The sequence below is a fragment of the Eptatretus burgeri genome, unplaced genomic scaffold (genome assembly GCF_056783735.1).
Source record: "Eptatretus burgeri isolate ZD-2024b unplaced genomic scaffold, Ebu_testis_v1 Ebu_testis_scaffold_3181, whole genome shotgun sequence".
NCBI lineage: Eukaryota > Metazoa > Chordata > Myxini > Myxiniformes > Myxinidae > Eptatretus > Eptatretus burgeri.
Genome location: NW_028225130.1, coordinates 46,649 through 71,360, shown reverse-complemented (window position 1 = coordinate 71,360; position 24,712 = coordinate 46,649). Strand labels below are relative to the sequence as shown.

At 44.7% G+C, this 24,712-nt stretch overlaps 3 protein-coding genes across 9 annotated transcripts in view; 2 read left to right on the top strand and 1 right to left on the bottom strand.

Annotated features, from left to right (window-relative positions):
- LOC147006388 (uncharacterized) overlaps positions 1-8,167 on the top strand; it is a 98,844-nt gene extending 90,677 nt beyond the window's left edge. The window contains exons 7-8 of one of the 2 annotated variants that reach the window (XM_085868955.1): positions 5,933-5,964; positions 7,577-8,167. Coding sequence is in view for 1 of the 2 variants with exons in the window: in XM_085868952.1 (XP_085725078.1) it covers positions 7,577-7,690 (114 nt within the window). In the remaining variant the exon portion in view is untranslated. The remainder of the gene's footprint in view (positions 1-5,932; positions 5,965-7,576) is intronic. The other variant, XM_085868952.1, reaches the window with a different exon arrangement.
- Positions 7,471-24,712, bottom strand: part of LOC147006387 (uncharacterized) — a 32,076-nt gene continuing 14,834 nt past the window's right edge. For 2 of the 6 annotated variants that reach the window (XM_085868935.1, XM_085868937.1), the window contains exon 12: positions 23,537-23,664. Coding sequence is in view for 1 of the 6 variants with exons in the window: in XM_085868941.1 (XP_085725067.1) it covers positions 7,588-7,600 (13 nt within the window). In the remaining 5 variants the exon portion in view is untranslated. Of the gene's footprint in view, positions 7,601-23,529; positions 23,665-24,712 lie in introns of those variants that run through there. The other 4 variants (XM_085868941.1, XM_085868938.1, XM_085868940.1 and 1 more) reach the window with 4 other exon arrangements.
- The window catches only part of LOC147006386 (uncharacterized), a 39,910-nt gene continuing 38,838 nt past the window's right edge, over positions 23,641-24,712 (top strand). The window contains exon 1 of the transcript XR_015054870.1: positions 23,641-23,693. The gene's annotated coding sequence lies outside the window, so the exon portion shown is untranslated. The remainder of the gene's footprint in view (positions 23,694-24,712) is intronic.

Sequence of the window (24,712 nt, the reverse complement as noted above, 5' to 3'; positions counted from 1 at the left end):
CGGGGTCGGGCGGCGGGCGGACCTGCCTCCCTCTCCTGCTCGCAACTTGGTGCCAGAACTGGTTCCCTGGCGGCTGTGAGCGGACTTGGGCCAAGACCAGGAGGTCGACAGCACCACGGTTTCTCCTGCCCCCCTGACGAGAGCAAGGCCAGCTCGTCCGACGCCGATCCAGGGACAGTTGCATCCACACCACGGTCCAGCCTGACCACCAGAAATAGCTATGTTTTGTGTGTGTGTGTGTGTGTGTGTGTGTGTGTGTGTGTGTGTGTGTGTGTGTGTGTGTGTGTGTGTGTGTGTGTGTGTGTGTGTGTGTGTGTGTGTGTGTGTGTGTGTGTGTGTGTGTGTGTGTGTGTGTGTGTGCTTGGCGCCTAAGAGGGATTGAGATCTGTATATTCATTGGAATTGTCTGTGTTTTTCCCCACGCCCGATCTCACACCATCCCGTCGAATCGCCCCGGATCCCTCTTCTTGCCGAGTCTTGTTATTTCTGGTAATAATAAAAACAAATGAACATCATCAACTCAGTGAAAAGTGACTCGTGCCACCTTCCTCGTCCCGTTTGCGGTAGAGCGATTAGAACCGCCATGTTTGGGTTATAAATAAATAAACCGCCTCCATCGTTTCGGCTCATTCCACATTGGCGGGACTGTTCAAGTCCCGTGGACGTCACAATATTAATCGGACAAGTGTTTCCCAAGTTATGGCCATTTATTTACCAAACCAATGACAGGACACGATGCTGCATCGGCGTGGCCGATGGGGAAAAGGCGCCTTAGTTACCAATGACAGGACACGTTTCTGTGTAGACGTGACCGTAGGGGAAGAGATCCTCAGTTACCAATGACAGGACACATTGCTTGCCGTTTTGCACCTACAGTCCATCTCTTCTATCTATCTGTAATTCCAGCAATCTCTGTTTGTTTGCCTTTTCAAGGTTTGAAATTAATCGGACAAGTGGTTCCCAAGTTATGGCCAAGTTAGAGCGCGTTCCCCATTACGGGTTACAACGTACGGACTTCCGGATAATGATGACTTACTGTATTCTAATAATTTCTTGATTTCTTATGCGCATTTATAGATAAACACAATGCCCCAATCCAGTCGTCATTTACGAGGGCGAAGGAACGGCCTGTATGGTTGCTTGAATTTTTTTTTTTGCACGTATGGGCACTCGAGCGAAGGAACGGCCTGTGTGGTTGTTGTTTCTGGCTTGCGGTTTGAAAGGTTTTTTTTTGTTTTTGTTTTTTTTTTGCACCTACGGCCACGCACGTACGGGCAAGTACTAGTGTATATAAATGGTAGCAGGAGGAATTTCTTTGGAAAGTGAGGATTGAACAGAGTTGTTTGGTCTGTGGATGTGTAGGACGCGTCTTGATGTAAATGAAGTCGGGAAAATGTGAGCTCAAGTGTTGCATGTCGCCACACGTGGGGGATAGGGAGAGGAGGGGAAGAGCGGTGAAAATTAAATTGGGATTAAGGATAATTTCCCTCAGTATATGATTGCCCCCAGTATGTGATTGCCCCCAGTGAGCCATGTTTTTGCATTTGAAAGGCAGCCATGAAGGAGTTACGTTTTTTAACAACAACAACACCGACGAAAACCGAACAAAGCATGCTGAGCAGGCAGAAGCCCCGCCTTCCCGGTTTTTGTGCCAGCAAGCCACGCCCATAGGTGGAAGAAGCGAATGCACGTTGGGCGTGACGTAAGAATTAAGAGGTTTGGTTGTTGGTTGAGATGGCTCAGTTCGGTTTATCAGTAAAGGACGCACGCGGTCGAGAGACGAGAAAGCTCAGAGATGGTGTGAAAGATCAGGGCAGTAGTAGGGCTTTGGTGCTTTTGAGGCATCCAAAATATTTACATGAAAGTGAATGCAGGAAAAGAGAAAAAGTTATTGACTGACACTAAAATCCTCCCAATTCCCTTGTTTTCCTTCCTCAGACCCCACTTTCGAGATTTTTCTTCCCCAAAGTCTCCCAAAATCTTCCTCCCCTTTTCACCATATTTTCATCAAAAGCCCACTTTTCACCACGTTTAACCATCCCCATTTTCACCAAAAATCATCATATTTCTCACTGTACTCAAACAGCGAACCAACAAATACTTGTTCACGTTCTATTTCAGGGAAAAACTTAATTTTTTGGTACACGCCTCACCGTGAAGTGCACCTGAACTTGGTTCTCGGTTGACGTATCTTTATTCAGTAGAGATGAAATGACAAACCTCACTGAATGCTCTTGTCTGAGCATATCATTTTGAGATTGTAGTGGATTCGTTTTCCATTGATTGAATTATCCATGAAGAAATTAATATCAGCATTTCTTTTTGTTTAAATCGGTTTTTATAGATCATTTCCTCGCCTGCGTGACAATGTATCACCCGAGAAACCAGTTTTTCACGCCTTCCCTTGCCAAAAGTAAAGGAACACTTCATTTGTGCTAATTGGTTGAAAATTAAACATTTATCAGCTGGTTTTGTGATTTTGTGACGTGCCCAAAATTGTGAACATCCAAAAACACAAATTGTGTCAAAAATAAATGTTATCCCCAATATTTTTTCACAACCATCAATTTCCGACTCCACACATCCCAATAAACCAAATGGATGTGCTTGTGCTTTGTTCTACCATGGGGCGGGGTTATCTTTTCTTTTCTTTTTCTACCAGCCATGCCACAGCACCATGACATGAGCCTCGACTTGGTACACAAAAAAACAACAAATTAGTTGATGGGGGTATGGTTGCCAGACAATCATTTTGGAGAGAGACAGAGACAGAGACAGAGATTTTTTTTCAGGATTGAAAGACGTACTCCAAGTGTTTGACCAGTTTGTGATTTTGTCAAGATCTGAAGAGGGGGAAGAGGCTGCAGCTTGCCTGTCTGAAGGATGGAGGATGTCACAGTAAAGTGTGGAGTCATCAGCAAATAAATAAAGAGGATTTTCCAGAGTCAGAGAGATCATTAATGAAGATCAGGAATAGTATTGGGCCCAGAACACTGCCTTGACACACTCCAGCCTTGCCAGGGAGAGGAGATGAAAGGATTCTGTTGAGTGCCACGTGTTGGACACGAGAGTTGAGGAGATCAGGAAGAGATGTTTGGAGTTGGCCTTGGATGTCAAAGGCAGACAATTTGGAGAACAAGGCAAGATGCCAGACTGTATCAAAAGCATGCGATGTGTTCAGAGAGATGGCGCTGAACTCATATCTGACATGGGAGGCCTCCATCCATTGTTGGGTGAGTGAGTCGAATCTGCATGTCCAAGGTGTGGAGTCACCTGGTCTGAAACCAAGTGGGTGATCTGAGATGAGTTTGTTGGAGAAAACTGAAAGATTTCATATCAACTGTGATGATGGATTCCATGGCCTTGCTGATAATTGAAAGTAAGCTGAAATGTCTGTGGTTGAGGGGATCAATTTTTGCACCATTTTTATGTAATGCAGTGATGTTGGCTGATTTCCAAGCAGATGAAACAAGACCAAGCGCGACACTGTGAAAAGGGCAGAGAGACGATGTGAAAGAACATCTGAGCAAGTTTTTCGGACATGTGATCTCCTGCCATCCAGTCCAGCAGCAGAATCAGTCGAGGGTTGAAAGAATCTTCTCCACCTTTTCAGGAGCAAAGAACAGAGTCCAGGAGCAGTTGAGTATGATGGGGAAGGATGGGTACTGAGTGTGAGGGGTTGGGGACACAAGATTTGGAAGCAAACACAGAATTGAGGCGTTCGACCTTTTTCATGATTGCAGTTGGCTGTGATGCAATTTGAAGAGAGGAAAGGGTTGGAAGGGGAGCATACACCAGACAGACTTAACAAGGCACCATCAGGTTTAAGAGGAGGCTCCACTCCACAGTTCATTTTTGTAGTTTGATAGATGTTGTTTTCTGGCTCCACTGAGAGTGGCCACACACTTGTTGTGAACTTTTTGGGAAACACTTCCAGGAAGACAAGGGAATTTTTTTTCAGAGCAACTGCCTCACCACAGGATTCAGTCACCATGTGTGGGGAAAAAGTGCAGATGAAATGAAGACAAGATGGGAAGAATCTGTGCATGAGAGAGAGAGCAGGTTTCCATGGAAGAATCCGAGGCTGAGTTAATATTAGGGGCAGGAGATGTGGGAGACCAGTCCTGAAGAGAGATGGCTGCTTGCTGTCCCTGCCAACCTGCCTGAATGATCTGCTAAACTTGCCGGCGCTGAGGCAGCTCTGTGTGAATACCCAGAGAGATGTTGACTTTCAAAGCACATGATCAGATGAACCAATTGGAGCAGTGGAAGAGCAGGAGACGTTTGCAAGAAAGTTGGTCATCACCAAGTCCAGAAGCGAGAATTTAACTTTGAAACAAATCCATGTTGGAAAGTGGATTAATGGGGGAAGTCAAGATCAAGATTTTGAATGGGGGGAGATATGATATGGTCGTGAATAGTTGTTTTGAAGACCTTGAGGGAGGAGTGGGATTAAAGAGTGTGTGTGTTTGTTCCAAAGGCAGAAAAAAAAGAGTAATAAAAGAGTGAAGGTGAGCTATGATTCTTGATTTTTGCATTTTCACCAGAAGGGAGTTTTTGGTGGACATTGAGCGCCCTGAGGAAATGTAGGAGGGACAGAGCAGGGGGGCAAGGCCGGAGAGGAGATGGGAGAAGACAGAAAGACCAGCGACCTGCCTCCAGTGAGAAAGTGTGACCCACAAACTCAGCTTCATCGTGGGAAATACCAATGAACCCAAAAGACTTGGTTTCCACAGTGTGAAGTCAAGCTCGGTGTGAGGCAGGAGCACCACCCCCAGAGGAGGGAGCAGAGCAGTACTCCATCGGACTGCGGATGAAAGCTTTGTTTATGTCCAGAAGCTCAGGTGTGCCAGAGGTGAGAAAAAAGAGGAATTTTGGATTGAGCGATCTGTCAGGTTGGGGCAGAGGCATCAGTTGTTTGAGGTGCACACAGTGAGGGACAGGGGAGGAGGCATTTGGAGGGTGCAGGATGGGGGTGGCTTTGCGGGGGCAAGGTGAAGCTTTGGGGGAAGTTTGAGTGTGTTGGGTGTGGGGGAATGTTTGAGGGATGTGTGGGGGAAGGTTTGAAGGGAGTGGGAGAAGGTTTGAGTGTGAGGAGTGCATGGACTTGTCGCCATTTTGAGCACGTCTCCACGTGCAGGATGAAGCTCCTCGATTCCACGTTCCACAAAGACCATCTCTGGACAAAGTGAAGTGCCAGAATAAAGGAGGGATTTTCTTTTATTTCATTTTCCCCTTGTCTGAATTTCAGTCTGTGTGTGGAGGCACCTCAAATTACACTTGAAGATGAGTTTACCTCGCATATTATTTCATTCTGATTATTATCCGTTGTAAATATTTGATATTTTCATTAAATGTGTTCATTTAAGTGGCTTGTATTGTGTACTGTGCATCCCCCCGTACCGTGCATCCATTTCTGTGCCCCTGTCGCAACGCCATTGCCCCATGTCCTTCCCGCGCATGTGATAATCTCCAAGGATCAACATGTCCATCTCCAATTAAGGAAAAGACCACTCAGCTATCCGGACTAGCGGTGTTTAACGCCCTTCACCACAAATTGTGTCGGGGTGGGTGGGGGGGATTAACCTTGGCTGCAAGTGCTGCGACAATATAATAATGCAACTGAAAATATGGTCAGGACAATGACACTGTCTGGAGAAACTCCTGGGGTTATGATGATTGACCTCATGTGACCTTGTCTTCAAACACCATTGACCTTCTGTCCACCTGGTCTCGTCGGTGTTGGACTCAATTTAAAACTGCCTCTATTTTCGGGCAGGTACTCTCTCACTTCTATCATACAGCTCGTGTGGCCATGAAGGATGAAGTACGTTGCCAAGTGATTCTGGCAGAACCCTAATGGTGTTCAATTGTTTTCACGTGTTCTTTGAAGACACTCTTGATGAAGCCTTTCCATGACTTCACCGATGATTGGGAGAATCAGGAGATAATTGGCCAAATCTGGTACGTTCTGTTTCCATTGTATTTGACCAAACTGGGAGGTTTCCGACATCATTGAGTAGATCGGTGCTCATGGTGTAACTGTATTGGAATGGTTTTGCTGGAGGTGCAGTTGGCTCTCGAGTGCATGTCTGAAGCATTGTAGTTCTTCTTGGGGCCGATAACCTTGTTGCCTCCAGTTTAGTTTTCGATAATTAGTGCAGCAGTAATCATTTATTGCAAATTGTTACCTTGTGCACGCGAAGGGAAGAGCGGGGTTAATCAATCGCTTGTCCTGTCTGTCCATCCGTCTGTCCACAAACGTCATTTTATGATCGAGGAACAACTTACTTTCAATTCAATGTTATATTTTGATCACAAATCGGAAACGAAGATGTAGTTCAGCTGTACTTTGAATTCGTCCCGATCGCACGTGCACAGAGAGGAGTAAGATATTTTTACTCCGTCTGTCTGGCAGGAAAACAAAATTAAAAATCTTTCCAAACAGGAAACTATTTTTAAGGACACAAATAACAGGCATTAATAACGAATGGAACGTGTTCAAGAAGGTGATGTAAAAGGCCATTGGGTCAATGGCAGTAAACTTCGGGATTTTGTTTATTCGACCTTTAAAATCATTATTTTATTTCAATTGAATAAGATACTTGAACACTGTGTGGGGAAAGATGCTCCACAAACTCTCCAGTTTCACATATTATTGTCTTGTGTGTTGGAAATGAAGCCAAACATGTCATGGAAAAATTCACCTTCCTCAAAAGTACTCCACCAAAGGATGTCCAAATTGATGATGAAGTACAATGTAGGACTTGTAAAGGTCAAATTATTTGGATTAAAATCTGCTTTGGAACAAGAGAGGAATCAGCCTCATTAAACTGATTGTGTACAAAACAATTGTACGAACAGTGCTTCCCAACACAGTACTTATGAAACCCATACAACGTATAGCTGCCACTGAAGAAAGCTCAAACGTTTTCATCAAACTTGCTTGAGAAAAAGAATGAAAACAAGAGCGGGAATTGCTTTGCAATAAATGTCTCCGACCGAAGTGGTGTATTTTTTTTGGCCAAAATTGACATTAAATTCCTGCAATATCGATATTAGCAACTGGGAATCCATGGCAAACGAGAACAGCACTCCATGGTGCACGTACCTACACCAGACTGAACAGTATATGTGTTGTATCGCATTGATGGAACGGATCTGGATCCAAACCTGAACCAAAATCTGATCGGCTTGTTCTTGTCGCTTCCACAACTCAACCACTTAGTTGTGTCATAATCCATACATAACGTTTTGAAATATCATGCCATACATCGTTTATAATCCCATTATGGTCATGGTATGTCACAAAGACGAAGTGGGTCCATTTTGGTGAAGATCCAGATCTGAATCACAGAATTTTTATTATTTTTTTCATTGATTCTTCATCATTGAGAGATGGTGCCATTAAATCCATCATATCGACGAGCAACAATCTCCATCAGGTTTAATCATTTATTAACAGAAAATAAGGACAACAACCAATGTGATCACATCAAAGGTATGAACAGATTAAATGTATCATCCTCTCCTCCTCCAGCTTCATATGATTTAATTGTCTCTCCTTCCACTGCAGGACATTTTTTTTCAGCTGCTCCACCTGGAAGAGACGTTCAGAGCAGACAAGATGTCAGTGCATGAAGTCATCAACATTAAATACCGTATTTCGTTTTCCCTGTCATCATTTTGATGTTTAAACATTTTCTGTCAGGTTTCCATAATTATTGCTGGGGTTGACAAAGTTGGAGCAAAAACTTCAGAAATAAAATAACATGGGCATGGGTCCAGATGTCCACCTGACTTTTCCAGGGAGTGATTTGCCATTTCCACAATTTACTTGGCCAAAAGCCCTTTCATTGTGATGCAATCACAATGGCTGTCAACATCGTTCATTTCGGCAAAATACTTTTCCTCCTCCTCAATCGCTTTATTCCATCAATTAATTGTCAGATGCAGAACTCCTGCTTACAACAACAACAACAACAACAACAACAACAACAACAACAACAACAAACGTTTTGTGACAATTTTCCCCGTTGTCCAGCGGATTGTATGAATGATGGCATTCCTCCATACGAATCTATCCATTGCATCAATGTTGGGCAAATCCAAATATTCCATTTCTTTCTTGACATTTCCAATACATGTGGTTTTGTGGATGTCCTTTCTTCTTTCGACCACGAGCTTTATTGCTCTCTTTACAGCTTCATCAGCTGAGCTTCATTGCACATGACCAAACCAACCAAGTCCTCTCTTCGAAAGTTATTCTTCAGTTAATTTCTCATCACACAGGAGAAGGATCTGAGGGTGGTAATCGATACGGGAGGTAAGCAAGCAGCACAGTCCCAGACAGCTGTAGGCGAAGCAAATAGGGTTTTAGGCTGTCGAAGGAGGGGGATCTATTACAAATCAAAAGAGGTGGTGTTAACATTGTACAGGAATTTAGTGAGGGCTACATCCAGAATATTGTGTGCAGTTATGGTCACCACAGTTCCGGAAGGACAGAGATGCCATAGAGAAGGTTCAGCATCGGGCGACGAGATTGATTCCGGGCCGAGCCAGACTCAGCTGTGAGGAGCGGTTGAAGGAGACGGGGCTTTATTCACGAGAAAGGAGGCGGTTGCGAGGAGATATGATGGAGATGTTTAAGATAATGAAAGGCAGAGATAAAATAAGTGCAGATGAATTATTCAACAGAGGAGACAGTGACAGAACCAGGTGCCATCGCCTGAGAGTAAAGAAGAGGAGAGTGAAGATGGTAGTAAAGCAGAGGACTTTCACTCAGAGAGTAGTTAATGCATGGAATGGTCTCCCTGGAAAGGTGGTGGCAGCAGAAATATTAGATAAGTTTAAATTAGAATTAGATGGGTTCCTGGGAGTTATGGAGGTGGAGGGTTATGGGGATGTTGATTAGACTTTTCGGTAGTTTGCGTATTGATGGGTGATTGTGTACGGAGTGCTGTTGGTGGGGGTCTTGTTAAGGGGGGTTGGGTGGTTGATGTGTGTTTTTAACCAAGCCCATGCCTCCTCTCCGAGGGAAAGAAAACAATTAAATAATCACAACAACAACAAAAAAAACTTTTTTTTCGTACTTTCATGAATTTAACTTTTTTCCCCATTTTCTTTCTTGGATTCTGGGTTTGTTTGGTGTTCACGCGGGCATGATGGGCTGAATGGCCTCCACCAGTGTTGGATTTCCTTGTTGTTTCACTCTTATTGATTTTTTTAATCTCTTCCTGATTTCTGAACTTCGCATTCTTTCTTTCAGAGACAATCCATTCAATCATACCATTGTCATCTCTGTTCTTCCCATTCTTCTTCCATCTTCGATCATGCCTGAGACCTTCGACAAATGAATTGTAATTGGGAGGGGACACGAACCTGTTACCTTTCGCTTGGTTTTCATCAATGTGGGCATTGTCAATGTTTCACTTCCATATGTCAATCCCGGTCCGATGCAGGCTTTATTAACTCTAACTTTTACAGATTATGGATTGTTTCTGTTCTTAATGATACCAGCAAGTTGTCCAGTCATCATTCATCTGAAAATTCTTCCTGTGGAGTTGTCGGTGACGAAACCAACACCCCTTTCTGGCTTGCGAGTGGGGAGAGACTGACACCGTTGCAGGACGAAAAACAACTGAAAAAATACACCCGTGCGGGAGTGACGGTCATCTCTGCGAGAAAAAAATCGTCATTTTCACATTTTTTGCCAACTTTGAAGTCACGTGACACGAAAACGAAAGCGAATATTGAAAATCCAGTCTGACCAAATTTCGATATTGTCCCATAGGTTCATATGCGACAATCAAATTCAAGATCGCTTGAGAAATGGCGGAGGAGATAGAATTTGAAAATCGTCATTTTCGCAACTTCAAAAGCCTCGTGACCTTGACCTTGACCTTCGGCGACCTTGAAAGTCATACCCTCGTGTACGTCTCATCGACCTCCATCAGGATCACGAATGACCAGATTCCCGCTTCAACTTCATTGTCAACTGACGGACTGACGGATCGAAGGACATCGACACCCATATTATTAGGTCATGCTCGATGAGATGACCTAAAAAGTGTGCATGAGCTCCCTTCGGGAGCCAATGGCCATCCAAAAAGGAGACTGTGTCTCCGAAAAAACACCCATCGAGCTTGGACTGTTTGTGGCAACTCAGGAAGCTGAGGGTGGAGTGGAACCCTTGATGTGAGGCAGATTAGATAGTATTAGCCAACAGCAACCACAAAACTAAACTAGGGGGGAAGAGTGTGAGTACGCAGTGTCGCTGAAGCCATGGAAGGCATGTTCCTCGTCCGGTTGATGACACTGCTGTCCAATTCTTCTCCAACCACTTTTGTACTATTTTCATGGTATAAGTGGACACTGATTTTTGTTGTCAGTGTTTATTCTTTGAAAAAATAATGAAAGGAGTCGTGAATACAAATTCTTTCCCCGAAAGATGAAATGAATATGTTCCATAATATGTCTCCCATTCCAAGTGCCATCACCATAATCTCCAAAGACACAAGAACGTTTTGTTTTATTCTAATTTTGAATTAAACTATCATCAATAACTAACCTGCTGGAATGGAAACAACGACAGTCAGAGAAAGCAGACATTGTAACATCGTGTCAAGAGATTTACCAGGATACTCGCTCGGTCCAGTGATTGTAGGAATGTGTAACTTACCGTATTTTCAGATCATTTTAAATGATTCCTCTTTCCCAGGCTAATCTCTGCTGCCGCAAGAGCACAACTTTCAAGAGCGGCTCTTCATGCTTTCGTGTGTTTCGATGAGTCTTTTGTTCTTGTGCTGCTCCACGCCCTGCTGCTTCAAACAATCTTTTGGGCCGTTGTCCTCTGAAACTCTCCTTCACAATCCTCTCGCTCTTTATGGGAGGTAATATTATCAGATCCACAGGAAAACCACAGGCTTGTTGTAGCAACTCTAAAGCTGCACCTTAAATCCTGGAGAATGGTACCATCCCAGCCGAGGCTGGATGTTGCCAAGCTCAGAGATGAGAGAGTAGCTGAGGAGTTTGTGAACAGGCTGAGTGGACACTTGGGGGGTCTGGGTGCTTTGGGGGGTCCTGAAGAGTTGTGGAGCGCCTTCAAGACCACCGTCCTTGATGTTGCCGGTGGATGCCTTGGAGCTCACCGCAGGGCAAAGAAGTATTTTGTCTCTCAAGGGACACTGGATACCATTGACCAGAGTCGCAGGGCCAGGCTGAATGGCAGAGCTGAGCTGTTCAGGGAGCTGAGGCGTAAAACTGTACGTGCACTGAGGGTGGACAAGGAGGCCTATGTGCGAGGAATCTGTGAGGGGGTAGAGCATCACCTGTGGACAGGTGATTCTCGTCCCGCTTACAGGGGAATTCGCGCATTACGTTCATCCAAGCCCATCCCTCGGAGCACTACAGTTCGAGCAGAGAGTGGTAGGCTCTTGACAGAGGAGTCTGAAGTGAAGGCCCGCTGGGCCGGTTACTTTGAGCGGTTGTACCAGGCTGATCCCCCAACTGTCGAGTTGGACGTCAAGGGTGTTACAATCCCTGTTGCTGACTCTCGAATCAACTGCGGTCCACCTACGCTTGTGGAAACACGGGCTGCGGTGAACCAGTTGAAACGGGGCAAAGCTCCAGGGATTTGTGGCATCCATGCCGAACTTCTCAAGGCTGGTGGAAATGCTGCACTCGTGTCGTTGCATGCAGTTTTGTGCTCTGCCTGGAACACAGGCATCATCCCAACTGACTGGAAGAGGGGCCTTGTTGTCCCTCTCTGGAAAGGGAAGGGTGATCGCCAAGACTGCAACAACTACCGAGGGGTGACGCTGCTCTCAGTGCCGGGCAAGGTCTTTGCTCGGATAATTCTCGATAGGGTTCGCCACCATCTGCTTGAGCACCAGCGTCCAGAGCAGTCAGGCTTTGCACCAAAGAGGTTAACGATTGACCGTATCCTTGCACTTCGTGTCCTCACCGAACGCAGACGAGAGTTTCGGCAGGGGCTGCTTGCAGCCTATGTTGATCTCTGTAAAGCATTCGATTCAGTGAATCGGGATGTCCTCTGGAGGATTCTTGGTCTTCGTGGGGTGCCACCAAAACTGATCGATCTGATGTCTGAACTCTACTCTGGTACTGAGAGTGCTGTGAAGTGTGGTGGTGCCATCTCTGACTTATTTCTAGTTGTTACTGGAGTTCGTCAGGGATGTGTACTTGCCCCCACACTTTTCAGCACTTGTATGGACTGGATTCTAGGGAGGATGTCGGAGAGATCAAGTTGCGGTGCGTCATTTGGGAATGTCAAGATCTCGGACCTTGACTTTGCAGATGATGCAGTCATCTTTGCGGAGACTTTAGACATCCTCTTGGGGGCCCTCGAGGTGCTGAATGAGGAGTCGGAGCCGTTGGGATTACGGGTTTCTTGGGTCAAAACTAAGATCCAGGCTTTCGGTGACATCTTGGATGCTGCTGTCCTGTCTGTGTCTGTTTGTGGTGAGGATGTTGAGATCGTGGAGAGATTCACTTACCTTGGCAGTGATATCCATGTCTCTGCTGGCTGCGAGTCAGAGGTCAATAGACGTCTGGGTCGGGCCTGGGGAGTCATGGATTCACTGGATCATGGGGTGTGGCGCTGCCGGTACCTGTGCGGGAGGACGAAAGTCCGAGTCTTCAGGTCCTTGGTACTTCCAGTCTTGCTCTATGGGTGCGAGACTTGGACTCTGACCAAGGATCTGAGACGGAGACTTAATTCCTTTGGTACCAGGTCTCTTCGGAGAATCCTTGGCTATCGCTGGTCGGATTTTGTGTCCAACGAGCGGTTGCTGAGAGAGACTCGGATGAGATTTGTTACCTGCATAGTCCGTGAGCGTCAGTTGCGGCTGTATGGACATGTGGCTCGTTTTCCTGACTCTGATCCTGCTCACCAGATTCTCTCAGCGAGGGAGTCTCATGAGTGGAGGAGGCCAGTGGGTCGACCACGTGCCTCATAGTTGCAGCAGGTTAATCAGCATCTCAAGGAGATGGGGATGGGCCTGGCATCTGCCTGGGGGATGGCCAGACGGAGGCCCCTGGAGTACCGGCGGAAAGTGGACGCAGCGACGTGCTGTTCTGGCACATGCTCCCATACCTGACCTGACCTGAATATTATCATCGTATTCTGCATCCGAAGATGATTGCGTTTCCTGTCATTGTGCACGTTTCTCTTCAGGTACTTCACCTGCAAAACACATCCCGAGTGGGGAACACGTCAGTGCATCAAGTATTTGTTATTTTACCTCGTGTCTGAAACCGGGACTTAACCCAATGTCAGAGTTTTTCTGTTATTGAACAGAATGATCATGTTGAGGTGAAACTCTGTGAGCAAACATGACTGTCACTACCTGGGATATTGGCACAGTGACAGACAGGCAAAAATAAAGGAGAATAAAACAAGTGTGCTGTGATCACATCTATCAAACAGACGAAGCAATTCCACTTGTCTAAGTTCCATGCACAAAAAAATAGTCTTGTGGAGATTGACGGTTATTTCATGAACAGGCAGAGTGAAAATGACGGATGAGGGGGAAGTGGCATGGCCCCCTTTCCTTAATTGGTATGGTCATGGGGAGCACAACTTCAGGTTGAGCATGGTCACGATGCCGCACAATCATTTTGGTCTGTATCTTGTTTTCGGTTTCTGCGAAGAAGATTTTTGAATAAAATTCCAATATTTTGTGCAAACCCACCTTTCACCCCCTTTAAATGGACAGATCTGGAAGGGAAGGACAACCCTATGAGACCTTACTGTCCTGATGCATTGTTCCAAATTTGTCCATGTCACTCAGGTCGTTGCGGAGAAGATGTTTGCATTGTACCAAATTTGGTCCATATCAGTTGCGTAGTTTGTGAGGAGAGGATGTTATTGTCAAATGCTAACGGATGGACGGCTGGACACCGGGACCCACTCTGAGCTTATTTCAGAGAAATAACCCAGTTATTTGTTCAGATCGCTCAGAATGATGATGAGCCCCCGACATCTTAAGAATATTTACCTGCTCAAAAGTTGGACAATCCTGTTTTCCTGCACTTCTGGTCGGGGTCATCAAATGGTTCTCCAAGAGCTCACCCTCGCCCTCGCTTGACTGCAGAGCCTCCTTCAAAAGTTCCAGCTCAACAAAACGTGAAGACTGCTTTTGGCACAGCTTCTTGACGTCTTTGACCTGAAAATGAATTAAAAGAATAAAGAGGAGACAAAGTATATGAAAGAAACGAACAGGCTATAGCATTTCCCTCTGCTATATCACATCTTAACCTGGTCCACGAGGACACGTTCAATTTGATTCCGATTAAAATGATCATCAGAAACTAACCTCCTGGATTGCCTTCGTGACCCACTCTTGCCCCTCTTTCAGCCCCTCAGACATTCCGCTTGTTGCAGCAAACGTTACATTGTGCTGCTGTTCGTCCTCATCTGTGTTTTGCTGCAGACAATAATTCAGGAAACGAACTTCTTCTTCGTTTACCTTCCTTTTCAGGAGCTGTCCCTGGGAAAATCACATGACACACAGGACACACATTATCAATGAGTAATATTGTCTCGCCCCCGAGATCATAAGAATGCTCACCTGATGAAAAGATGGACAATGCTGTTTTGTTGCAAGCTCGATCGGGTTCATCGGAAGGTTCTCGAAGAGCTCCTCACCCTCACTCTCATCCTCGTTTGACTGCAGAACCTCCTCCAAATATTGCTCAAGCTCGATAATATGAAACATCTGCTCTTGGTTCCGCTTATTGAAGGCTTTAACCTGAAAATAAATTTAAGGAATATCGGGAACAAAGAGAAGACAAACGAACAGGCAACATAATTTCCCCGACCACATTGTTGCATAACTTATCTCAACCTGGTGCACAAGGACACATTAAATTTGATTCACATTTCAATTATCATCAGGAACTAACCTGATGGACTGTCTTACTGAGTCCGCCCTGCCCCTCTTAAAGCCACTCTACTATTCCCCTCATTACCGCAAGCTTTTCATTGTGCTCCTCGATGTCCTCCATTGCATTTTGATGTAGAAAATGATTCACAGAATGAACCTGTTCCTCATCTTGTTTCCTCCTCAGGAGTTGTTCCTGTCAAATCATGTGACACTCAGGACATGCAGATGAATGAGTAATGCACATGTCTGTCACGGAATATGGGGCAAAGGGAAAGTGTCTTTTATGATCACTCAGGTGTGACCAGAATCCCACAACTTGCTCACCTGCTGGACCACATGGTGCTGCTCCTGGCGATGCTTTGCATGTTGCTCAGTGTCCTGCTCCATGAAGAACACTGCTCTGCTCGTTGGTTGAAGGTCCGTGGTGAGCTGTTCAGTCTGAACATTAAGCTCCTCAAGACACTCAATTTCCTGCAGGACCAGATGGTGCCGCTCCTGGCGATGCTTTGCATGGAGTTCTGTGTCCTGCTCCATGAAGAACACCGCTCTGCTCGTTGGTTGAAGGTCTGTGGTGAGCTGTTCAGTCTGAACATTAAGCTCTGCAAGACAATCAATCTCCTGCTGGACCACAAGGTGCTGTTCCTGGTGATGCTTTGCATGGAGCTCAGTGTCCTGCTCCATGAAGAACACTGCTCTGCTCGTTGGTTGAAGGTCTGTGGTGAGCTGTTCAGTCTGAACATGAAGCTCCTCAAGACACTCACTCTCCTGAGACATTTTCATGTTGGGCCGACGTCCCTGGAACATATGACAATAAATATCATCACTGCATTAAACAGAGGGAAATTTTTTCAAGATAACATTGTGCACGGTCTACTCTGTTTCATGATTATCAGAAATGAAGTGATGAAAAAAACTCTTCAAATACAAACTTGTGACCTTTGATCAATTTCACATGTTGTTAAAGAACCCTCCACAAGTGCTTCCCCAAAATGACATCATCACCTTCAGGTTTGCACAATTGGTGGGACAAGGGATTTACCTTCTCCCAAAAATGGGTCTTCTTCTTCTTCTTCTTCTTCTTCTTCTTTTTCTTCTGCTTCGGTTCATTCACCTTCTCATCTTCAATTTCTTCAGTTGTGTGATTGTGATTTACACACAGCAACCCATTCATGTTGTTCATAAACCTCTTGAACAAGGTTTTTCTCCTTGGTGAAGCCGCGTGGTTTTCATCAAAGGTTGTTGCTGCTGTTGAAGTTTCCTTCGTTTTCTGAAGGTCTCCAGCATGCATGGTGGTTGGGGTGGTTGTGGTGGTTGTGCCAGTCGCACCATCCACCACCCAAGCTCTCTGATCACGTTTCCTCACCATATTTCCTTGACCTGCAAATCGTTTGGGGGAGATGGGTTTAAATTAAGTGTGAGGTTCATCATTATCATTGATACTGTAATGTATCCGGGTCTTCATTGATCACGGTCATGTTAGGCAAAGTCACCTTTGGTTTCCCACCGAGCAATGTGAGTGATTGTTTTTCAATAAAACATGTGAACAGTCACAAACAGGTGTACACACACGAACCAACGGTTCTCCACACAGCATTTCCCTCCAAGACAGAGCAAGAAGGCAGGCTGATGATGTCACAATCATTATCAACAATAATGAAGCACAAACCAACTCACACACACACACACACACACACACACACACACACCAAAGTTATCAACCTCAATAAGAGATGAACACGAAACGTGAACAACGACAAACAACCTCCGTCTGCTGTCACGGATCGAAATACGACAGAAAACAAGAAAAAAAGAGTAATCAGAGATTGCAGACTCTCGCCAGAACTTGTTTTGTGTGGTGTTTGTGTTGTTTTGTGTGGTGTTTGTGTTGTTTTGTGTGGTTTTTGTGTGGTGTTTGTGTTGTTTTGTGTGGTGTTTGTGTGAAACAAGGAAAAAGTAAAGATGACGTCATCAGGAGGAACCTGGATAGGATTCACATTTCAGCTGCTCCTCCTCTTCCCTCAAACACATCCAGGCACAGCCATGTGAATCTTAATAAAAAGAAATAAAAACTCATTCTTCAACCTTTTTTTTTTCTTCAACCTTTCCTTTACCTAATCTTCCCGAATCTTTGTCCAAAAAATATAAAAACAAGCAGTCATAGACTGGTACTTACGAAATCGTCAACTTGACCTCTGACCTCGTCTAATAAAAGCTGTCTCGAGAGAAGGTAGCGACGCAAACCAGAAGTTTCTCCGATGATTCTGTACCAAACCATCGAAAATCGTAACGTCGAGCGAAGCAAAAATCTCCATTTCTCCACGCATTTATTTTATATTATTTTATCAAAGTCACAAAACCGTAATATTCGGCCATCCACCAACAATCTTAACATAATCCGACGGCTCAGCGAGTCAGGCATGCGACGATAACCTTTATTGGGATAAAAAAAATCCTTAAACACCATCTTTATCGAAAACACCGTCAGCGTGCACACGGAAAACCTTAACGTGACTCAACGACGCGTCTGCTCGAGCGCACTGCATCACGTGACAACCCGTGACGCGTCGAGTGAAATATTTTTTATACAATCTTAAAACGTCTCCAAAACATCCGATTTTTACCAGAATTTCGACAACCGAGTTTTCAGCGTCCTAAGCGATCGCAAAAACCAAAGACAAAATTAAAATCGAAGTTAAAACGAACTCGTAACGTCGAGCGAAGCAAAAATACTCCATTTCTCCACATGAATTTACGGAATTATGTTTGACCTCACTGTGACCTTGACCTTTGACCGATTTTGACCAAAATCTAATCAGCGCGAGCCATCACCCTCCTGAATCACGTGGTGTAATTTGACATTGGAAGCTTCTTCCGTTCTCGAGTTATCATTTTTTGAATGTTTGACCTCACTGTGACCTTGACCTTTGACCGATTTTGACCAAAATCTAAACAGCACTAGCCATCACCCTCCTGAATCACGTGGTGTAATTTGACATTGGTAGCTTCTTCCCTTCTCGAGTTATCTGTACCAAACCATCAAAAATCGAATATTTGACCTCACTGTGACCTTGACCTTTGACCGATTTTTACCAAAATCTAATCGGCACTCGCCATCACCCTCCTGAATCACGTGGTGTAATTTGACATTGGTAGCTTCTTCCGTTCTCGAGTTGTCGTGCCTACAAACAAACAAACAAACAAACAAACAAACAAGCAGTCAGAGACTGGTACTTTCGAAATCGTCAACTTGACCTCTGACCTTGTCTAATAAAAGCTGTCTCTTGAGAAGGTAGCGACACAAACCAGAAGTTTCTACGATGATTCTGTACCAAACCATCAAAAATCGATTGTTTTGGATGTTTGACCTCACTGTGACCTTGACCTTTGACCAAAATCTAATCAGCGCGAGCCATCACCCTCCTGAATCACGTGGTGTAATTTGACATTGGTAGCTTCTTCCGTTCTCGAGTTATCTGTACCAAACCATCAAAAATCGAATATTTGACCTCACTGTGACCTTGACCTTTGACCAATTTCGTCCAAAATCTAATCAGCACTAGCCATCAGCCTCCTGAATCACGTGGTGTAATTTGACTTTGGTAGCTTCTTCTGTTCTCGAGTTATCTGTACCAAACCATCAAAAATCGAATATTTGACCTCACCGTGACCTTGACCTTTGACCGATTTTGACCAAAATCTAATCAGCACTAGCCATCACCCTCCTGAATCACGTGGTGTAATTTGATATTGGTAGCTTCTTCCGTTCTCGAGTTATCGTGCCTACAAACAAACAAACAAACAAACAGAAACGGAAGGCATCAATATACTTACGAAATCTTTAGATTTTGTAAGTCACAAACAAACAAACAAACAAACAGAAACGGAAGGCATCAATATACTTCCGAAATCTTTAGATTTCGTAAGTAACAAGCAGTCATGGACTGGTACTTACGAAATCGTCAACTTGACCTCTGACCTTGTCGAATAAAAGCTGTCTCGAGAGAAGGTAGCGACGCAAACCAGAAGTTTCTCCGATGATTCTGTATCAAACATCAAAAATCGAATGTTTGACCGATTTTTGACCAAAATCTAATCAGCACTAGCCATCATCCTCCTGAATCACGTGGTGTAATTTGACATTGGTAGCTTCTTCCGTTCTCGAGTTATCGTGCCTACAAACAAACACACCAACACACACACACACACACACACAACCAAACAAACAAACACACAAACAGAGGACGGAAGTCATCAATATGCTTCCGAAATCAAAAAGCGTCTTAAAATGTTTCAAGTTCCTCTTTCACACATGTGGTTCTCGGTATTGCATCATAATTCACTATTCTTCTTGTTCTTGTTCTTGTTCTTCTTCTTCTTCTTCTTCTTCTTCCAGAAAAGACTGTTTTCGACACCACCTTTCCAACACGCTTTGTCGAAAAAGTCCCACTGTTACATTTCTTTTCTCCATTCTCTTAATTCTCCTATATTACATCCCTCATGAAATGTCTTTCATCGCATCTCTGACTGAAAAAATAAATTTCAATCCCAGTTTGCAATACACGGTCTTGTTTCATCAATCGTCCTTTTTTCCCAACTTCAGTGCCAGTTCAGCCCACCTACTTAAATCTACCTCCTCCGATTCCCAGCCCGGATCTCAACCAACTGTACTCCATCTCTTCTGGCTCTGATTTTGACCAATTCCCCTGAAAATATCTGCTGTTCTTTCTCCGCTCAAATTGGTTCATCTGACCACGTCCTTGTCAAAGTAGACATCTCTCTGACGGTTATTAGAGAACCACCCACCTTCTCAACCCACCTTACCCAGTCGCTCCGAGCTGTTCCTGGAATCTGTGTCCTTTTCTCCTGACAGGATGGAGAGGTTGCTGTCAAACCTCCACTCAGATTCTGCAATCTCTTTGCTGTTCCATCCTCTGCCTTACCATGTCATCCCTGAGATTGGCAAGCAACACCCTCTTCACTCTCAGCAGATCTGGATAAAATCACAAGCTGGTCCAACACTTGAAACACGTCTTTCATTCTTGACAAATCTCTCACTCACCATGTCTCTCCGAAAAGACCATCTGGAACCCCCCCCCCCCCCACCTACTTGCTGAACAATCCTCATGAAGAAATCCTTTCATTCAAGTTTTTGGGTCTCACTATCTGCCATGATATTTCCTGGGAAAGCCACATTTCCAAGCTGGTCTCCAAAGCCAGTCGCTGACTGGGCATCCTCTGTCATGCAAAGTCCTTCCTTGGCACACCTGAGCTCCTGACCACATACAAAGCTTTCATCCACATACAAAGCTTTCATCCCCGATGGGCTGGTGCTCCTGCCTCTCACCTTTCTTGGCTTTACGCTGTGGAAACCAAGGCATTTAGGATCATTGTTTTCTCCCGCGATGAGGCTGAGTCTTTGGGTCTCTCACTCTCTTAGCGCAGGCAACTCGGTGGTCTTTCTGTCTTCTCTCCGGCCTCACCCTCCATGCTCTGTCTGCGATATGCCCCCCTAGCCCCCCCCACCCCCACATTTCTGTAGGGTGCTCAATGGCCGCCAGCAACCCCCTTCTGGTAAAACTACCAGAATCAAGAATCACTGCTCACCTTCACTCTTTCATTCCTCTTTTTTCTGCCTTAGGAACAAACTCCCACACTCTCTTCCATCCCACTACTCCCTCCAGGTCTTCAAAACAGCTGTTCACCACCACCTCTTATCTTCCCCCATCCAAAACCATGATCTTTTCTACCCCCGTTAATGCATCTCAAACCCCCTCCTTCAAATTCCCTGCATTCCTTACTGAAAGTCCGTGTGGTGTCCATCTTGTTGACCCTGTGTTCCCCACCCCATCCCTCACCCTTCCACCGATCTCCTCATGTCCCGCTCTCTTCTCCACTGTTTGGTCCTTCCCTCTCCCGCCCCTCTTGTCTCCTGCTCCCCTTGTTGTACACTCTGTGTGTTAGCTCTCATACGAGCCTCGATATTTTATACAAAAACAAAACAGCATTAGGTACCTTTGCATCTCCTGATGTCCGTTTTGATCACGTGCACATTCATTTCGTCAGTTCTCTTCCACAATCTCGGGGTAACACATATCTTCGGAGAAAGTGACTTTTGTTCGACATGACCAAGACGATGGAGTGAAGTGGATTTTGTTTGTTTGGTGAACAACCACGACAAAGACGAACTCGACTCCTCTTCTATTTGCCATTTTTGATACCATTGTAAAGGCGCAACGGCTCGACACCAAGAAACTTTCTTCTTTACAAACTGCTGGTGAAGATGAGCTGCCGACGTTGGTGCAAAAAACGGACACACTGACTCTGTCAGCTGAGCAGCGCTGTGATGTCATCAGTTGATTAGCGCCGTGATGTATCCGTGGACCGCGGTGTTGTGCATGTCTCGCGACAAGAAGTGTTTATCATTTTCTAATTCATCATTTTGATGGGGTGGGGTGGGGATAGTTTTTTTGTAAAATAAGTACCATCATTTATTACCTCCGTCACCGAAGGTGGACGAAGTTTACGTTTTCACCCGTCTCTCTGTCAGCAGAATATCTCGAAAATTTGTGGCCAGATTTGGACGAAACATGGTGGACAAGTCGGGTGTGTGACAAGGACGAATTGATGAGATTCTGGTGAAGATCCAACTCTGAGAATTTCAAAAGCGATTCTTCACTGTTGAGAGAGAGACAGAGACAGAGACAGAGACAGAGACAGAGACAGAGACAGAGACAGAGACAGAGACAGAGACAGAGACAGAGACAGAGACAGAGACAGAGACAGAGACAGAGACAGAGACAGACACAGACAGAGACAGAGACAGACAGAGACAGAAACAGACAGAAACAGACAGAGACAGAAACAGACAGAGACAGAAACAGACAGAGACAGAAACAGACAGAGACAGAAACAGACAGAGACAGAAACAGACAGAGACAGAAACAGACAGAGACAGAAACAGACAGAGACAGAAACAGACAGAGACAGAAACAGACAGAGACAGAAACAGACAGAGACAGAAACAGACAGAGACAGAAACAGACAGAGACAGAAACAGACAGAGACAGAAACAGACAGAGACAGAAACAGACAGAGACAGAAACAGACAGAGACAGAAACAGACAGAGACAGAAACAGACAGAGACAGAAACAGACAGAGACAGAAACAGACAGAGACAGAAACAGACAGAGACAGAAACAGACAGAGACAGAAACAGACAGAGACAGAAACAGACAGAGACAGAAACAGACAGAGACAGAAACAGACAGAGACAGAAACAGACAGAGACAGAAACAGACAGAGACAGAAACAGACAGAGACAGAAACAGACAGAGACAGAAACAGACAGAGACAGAAACAGACAGAGACAGAAACAGACAGAGACAGAAACAGACAGAGACAGAAACAGACAGAGACAGAAACAGACAGAGACAGAAACAGACAGAGACAGAAACAGACAGAGACAGAAACAGACAGAGACAGAAACAGACAGAGACAGAAACAGACAGAGACAGAGACAGAGACAGAGACAGAGACAGAGACAGAGACAGAGACAGAGACAGAGACAGAGACAGAGACAGAGACAGAGACAGAGACAGAGACAGAGACAGAGACAGAGACAGAGACAGACAGAGACAGACAGAGACAGAGACAGAGACAGAGACAGAGACAGAGACAGAGACAGAGACAGACAGAGACAGACAGAGACAGACAGAGACAGACAGAGACAGACAGAGACAGACAGACAGACAGAGACAGACAGAGACAGACAGAGACAGACAGAGACAGACAGAGACAGACAGAGACAGACAGAGACAGACAGAGACAGACAGAGACAGAGACAGAGACAGAGACAGAGACAGAGACAGAGACAGAGACAGAGACAGAGACAGAGACAGAGACAGAGACAGAGACAGAGACAGAGACAGAGACAGAGACAGAGACAGACAGAGACAGACAGAGACAGAGACAGAGAGAGACAGAGACAGACAGAGACAGAGACAGAGACAGAGACAGAGACAGACAGAGACACACAGAAACAGACACAGAGACAGAAACAGAGACAGAGACAGAAACAGACAGAGACAGAAACAGACAGAGACAGAAACAGACAGAGACAGAAACAGACAGAGACAGAAACAGACAGAGACAGAAACAGACAGAGACAGAAACAGACAGAGACAGAAACAGACAGAGACAGAAACAGACAGAGACAGAGACAATATCTCAAAAATCTGTGGACGGATTTGGATTAAACTTGGTGAAATGGTTGGGTGTCCGTGAAGGACAAATTGATTTGGTTTTGGTGAAGATGTGGATGTTAGAGATAATTTTAACCTGTGTCACGAAAGGTGGATGGAGTTATGTTTTCACCCTCTGATTGTTTGTTTGTCTGTGAGGACATCTCAAAAACATTCTGGATGGATCCGGAGAAAATTTTTGGACAGGTTTGGTGTGTAACACGGATGAATAGATTCCATTTTGGTGAAGATCCAGATCCGTATACCAGAGGTTTAAAAAAAGAAACAATTTTCTGTGATTCTTCACCATTGAGAGATGGTGTTATTAACTCCAGCATATCGATGAGCAACAATCTCCATCAGGTTTATTCATTTATTAACAGAAAATAAGTTCAACTACCAATGTAATCACATCAAATATATTAACAGATTAAAAGTATTATCCTCTCCTCCTCCAGCTTCACATGATTTAATTGTCCCTCCTTCCACTGCAGGACATTTTTTTCAGCTGCTCCACCTGGAAGAGACGTTCAGAGCAGACAAGATGTTAGTACATGAACTCATCAACATTAAATACCGTATTTCGTTGTCCCTGTCATCATTTTGATGTTGAAACATTTTCTGTCAGGTTTCTATTATTATTGCGAAGGTTGACAGAGCTGGAGCAAAAATTTCAGAAAGAAAATAACATGGGCATGGGTCCAGATGTCCACCTGACTTTCCCAGGGAGTGATTTGCCATTTCCCACTTGACTTGTCCAAAAGCCCTTTCATTGTTATACAATCACAATGGCTGTCAATATAGTTCATTTAGATCATAAATTTTAGTTATCGTGGTGTTTAATTTCGACAATCGCAGTTTTTGAACGAAGATGACTCATTGTGTCTGTGTGTATGATCACTTCCCATTCTGAGCCTTTTCTTATTTCTCACGCACCGTTAATTGTCGTAATCACATCATCATACGGGAACGAAGCTACATTTAATAATAATGAATCGTCGAACAGGAAATGACATACAGAGATCCTGTAACACTACATCCATATGATCTCGTCGACACAACAGTTAATAATGGCGCTCAAACACAAAATGATGGACAAAACTAATCATCCTAAAAGGCAGAGAAAGGTGATGACATTGTGCGAATAGATCGAGTTGTTGGATACGTTGGCAAGAAGTGAAAATGCAGCATCTGTGGGCTGCCATTACGGGATCAAGGAATCAACTGTGTGTAAACGTGAGTCAAATATCTGTGCAAGGGTTCCTGCCAGCAAAGTACAAAAGGTTCATTCCAGTCCCGTGATCCTCACATTGAAAGGATGGAAAAATCACTTGATGTTTGGTTCGAGGACCAAACAGAAAAAAATGCACCATTGTGGATTTACTCAGACTGAGTGGACCGGTGATCGAGGAGAATTCATTGCAGATTTCCCAACGTTTCCACGAGGCACCAGGGACCGAAGGCTTCAGTTCAACCGTGGCTCATGGAACTCAGAGATGAAGGGATTTACGCTGGAGCAGTTTTTTAACGCCGAAGAAATGGGATTATTTCGGAGGAGGATTCAA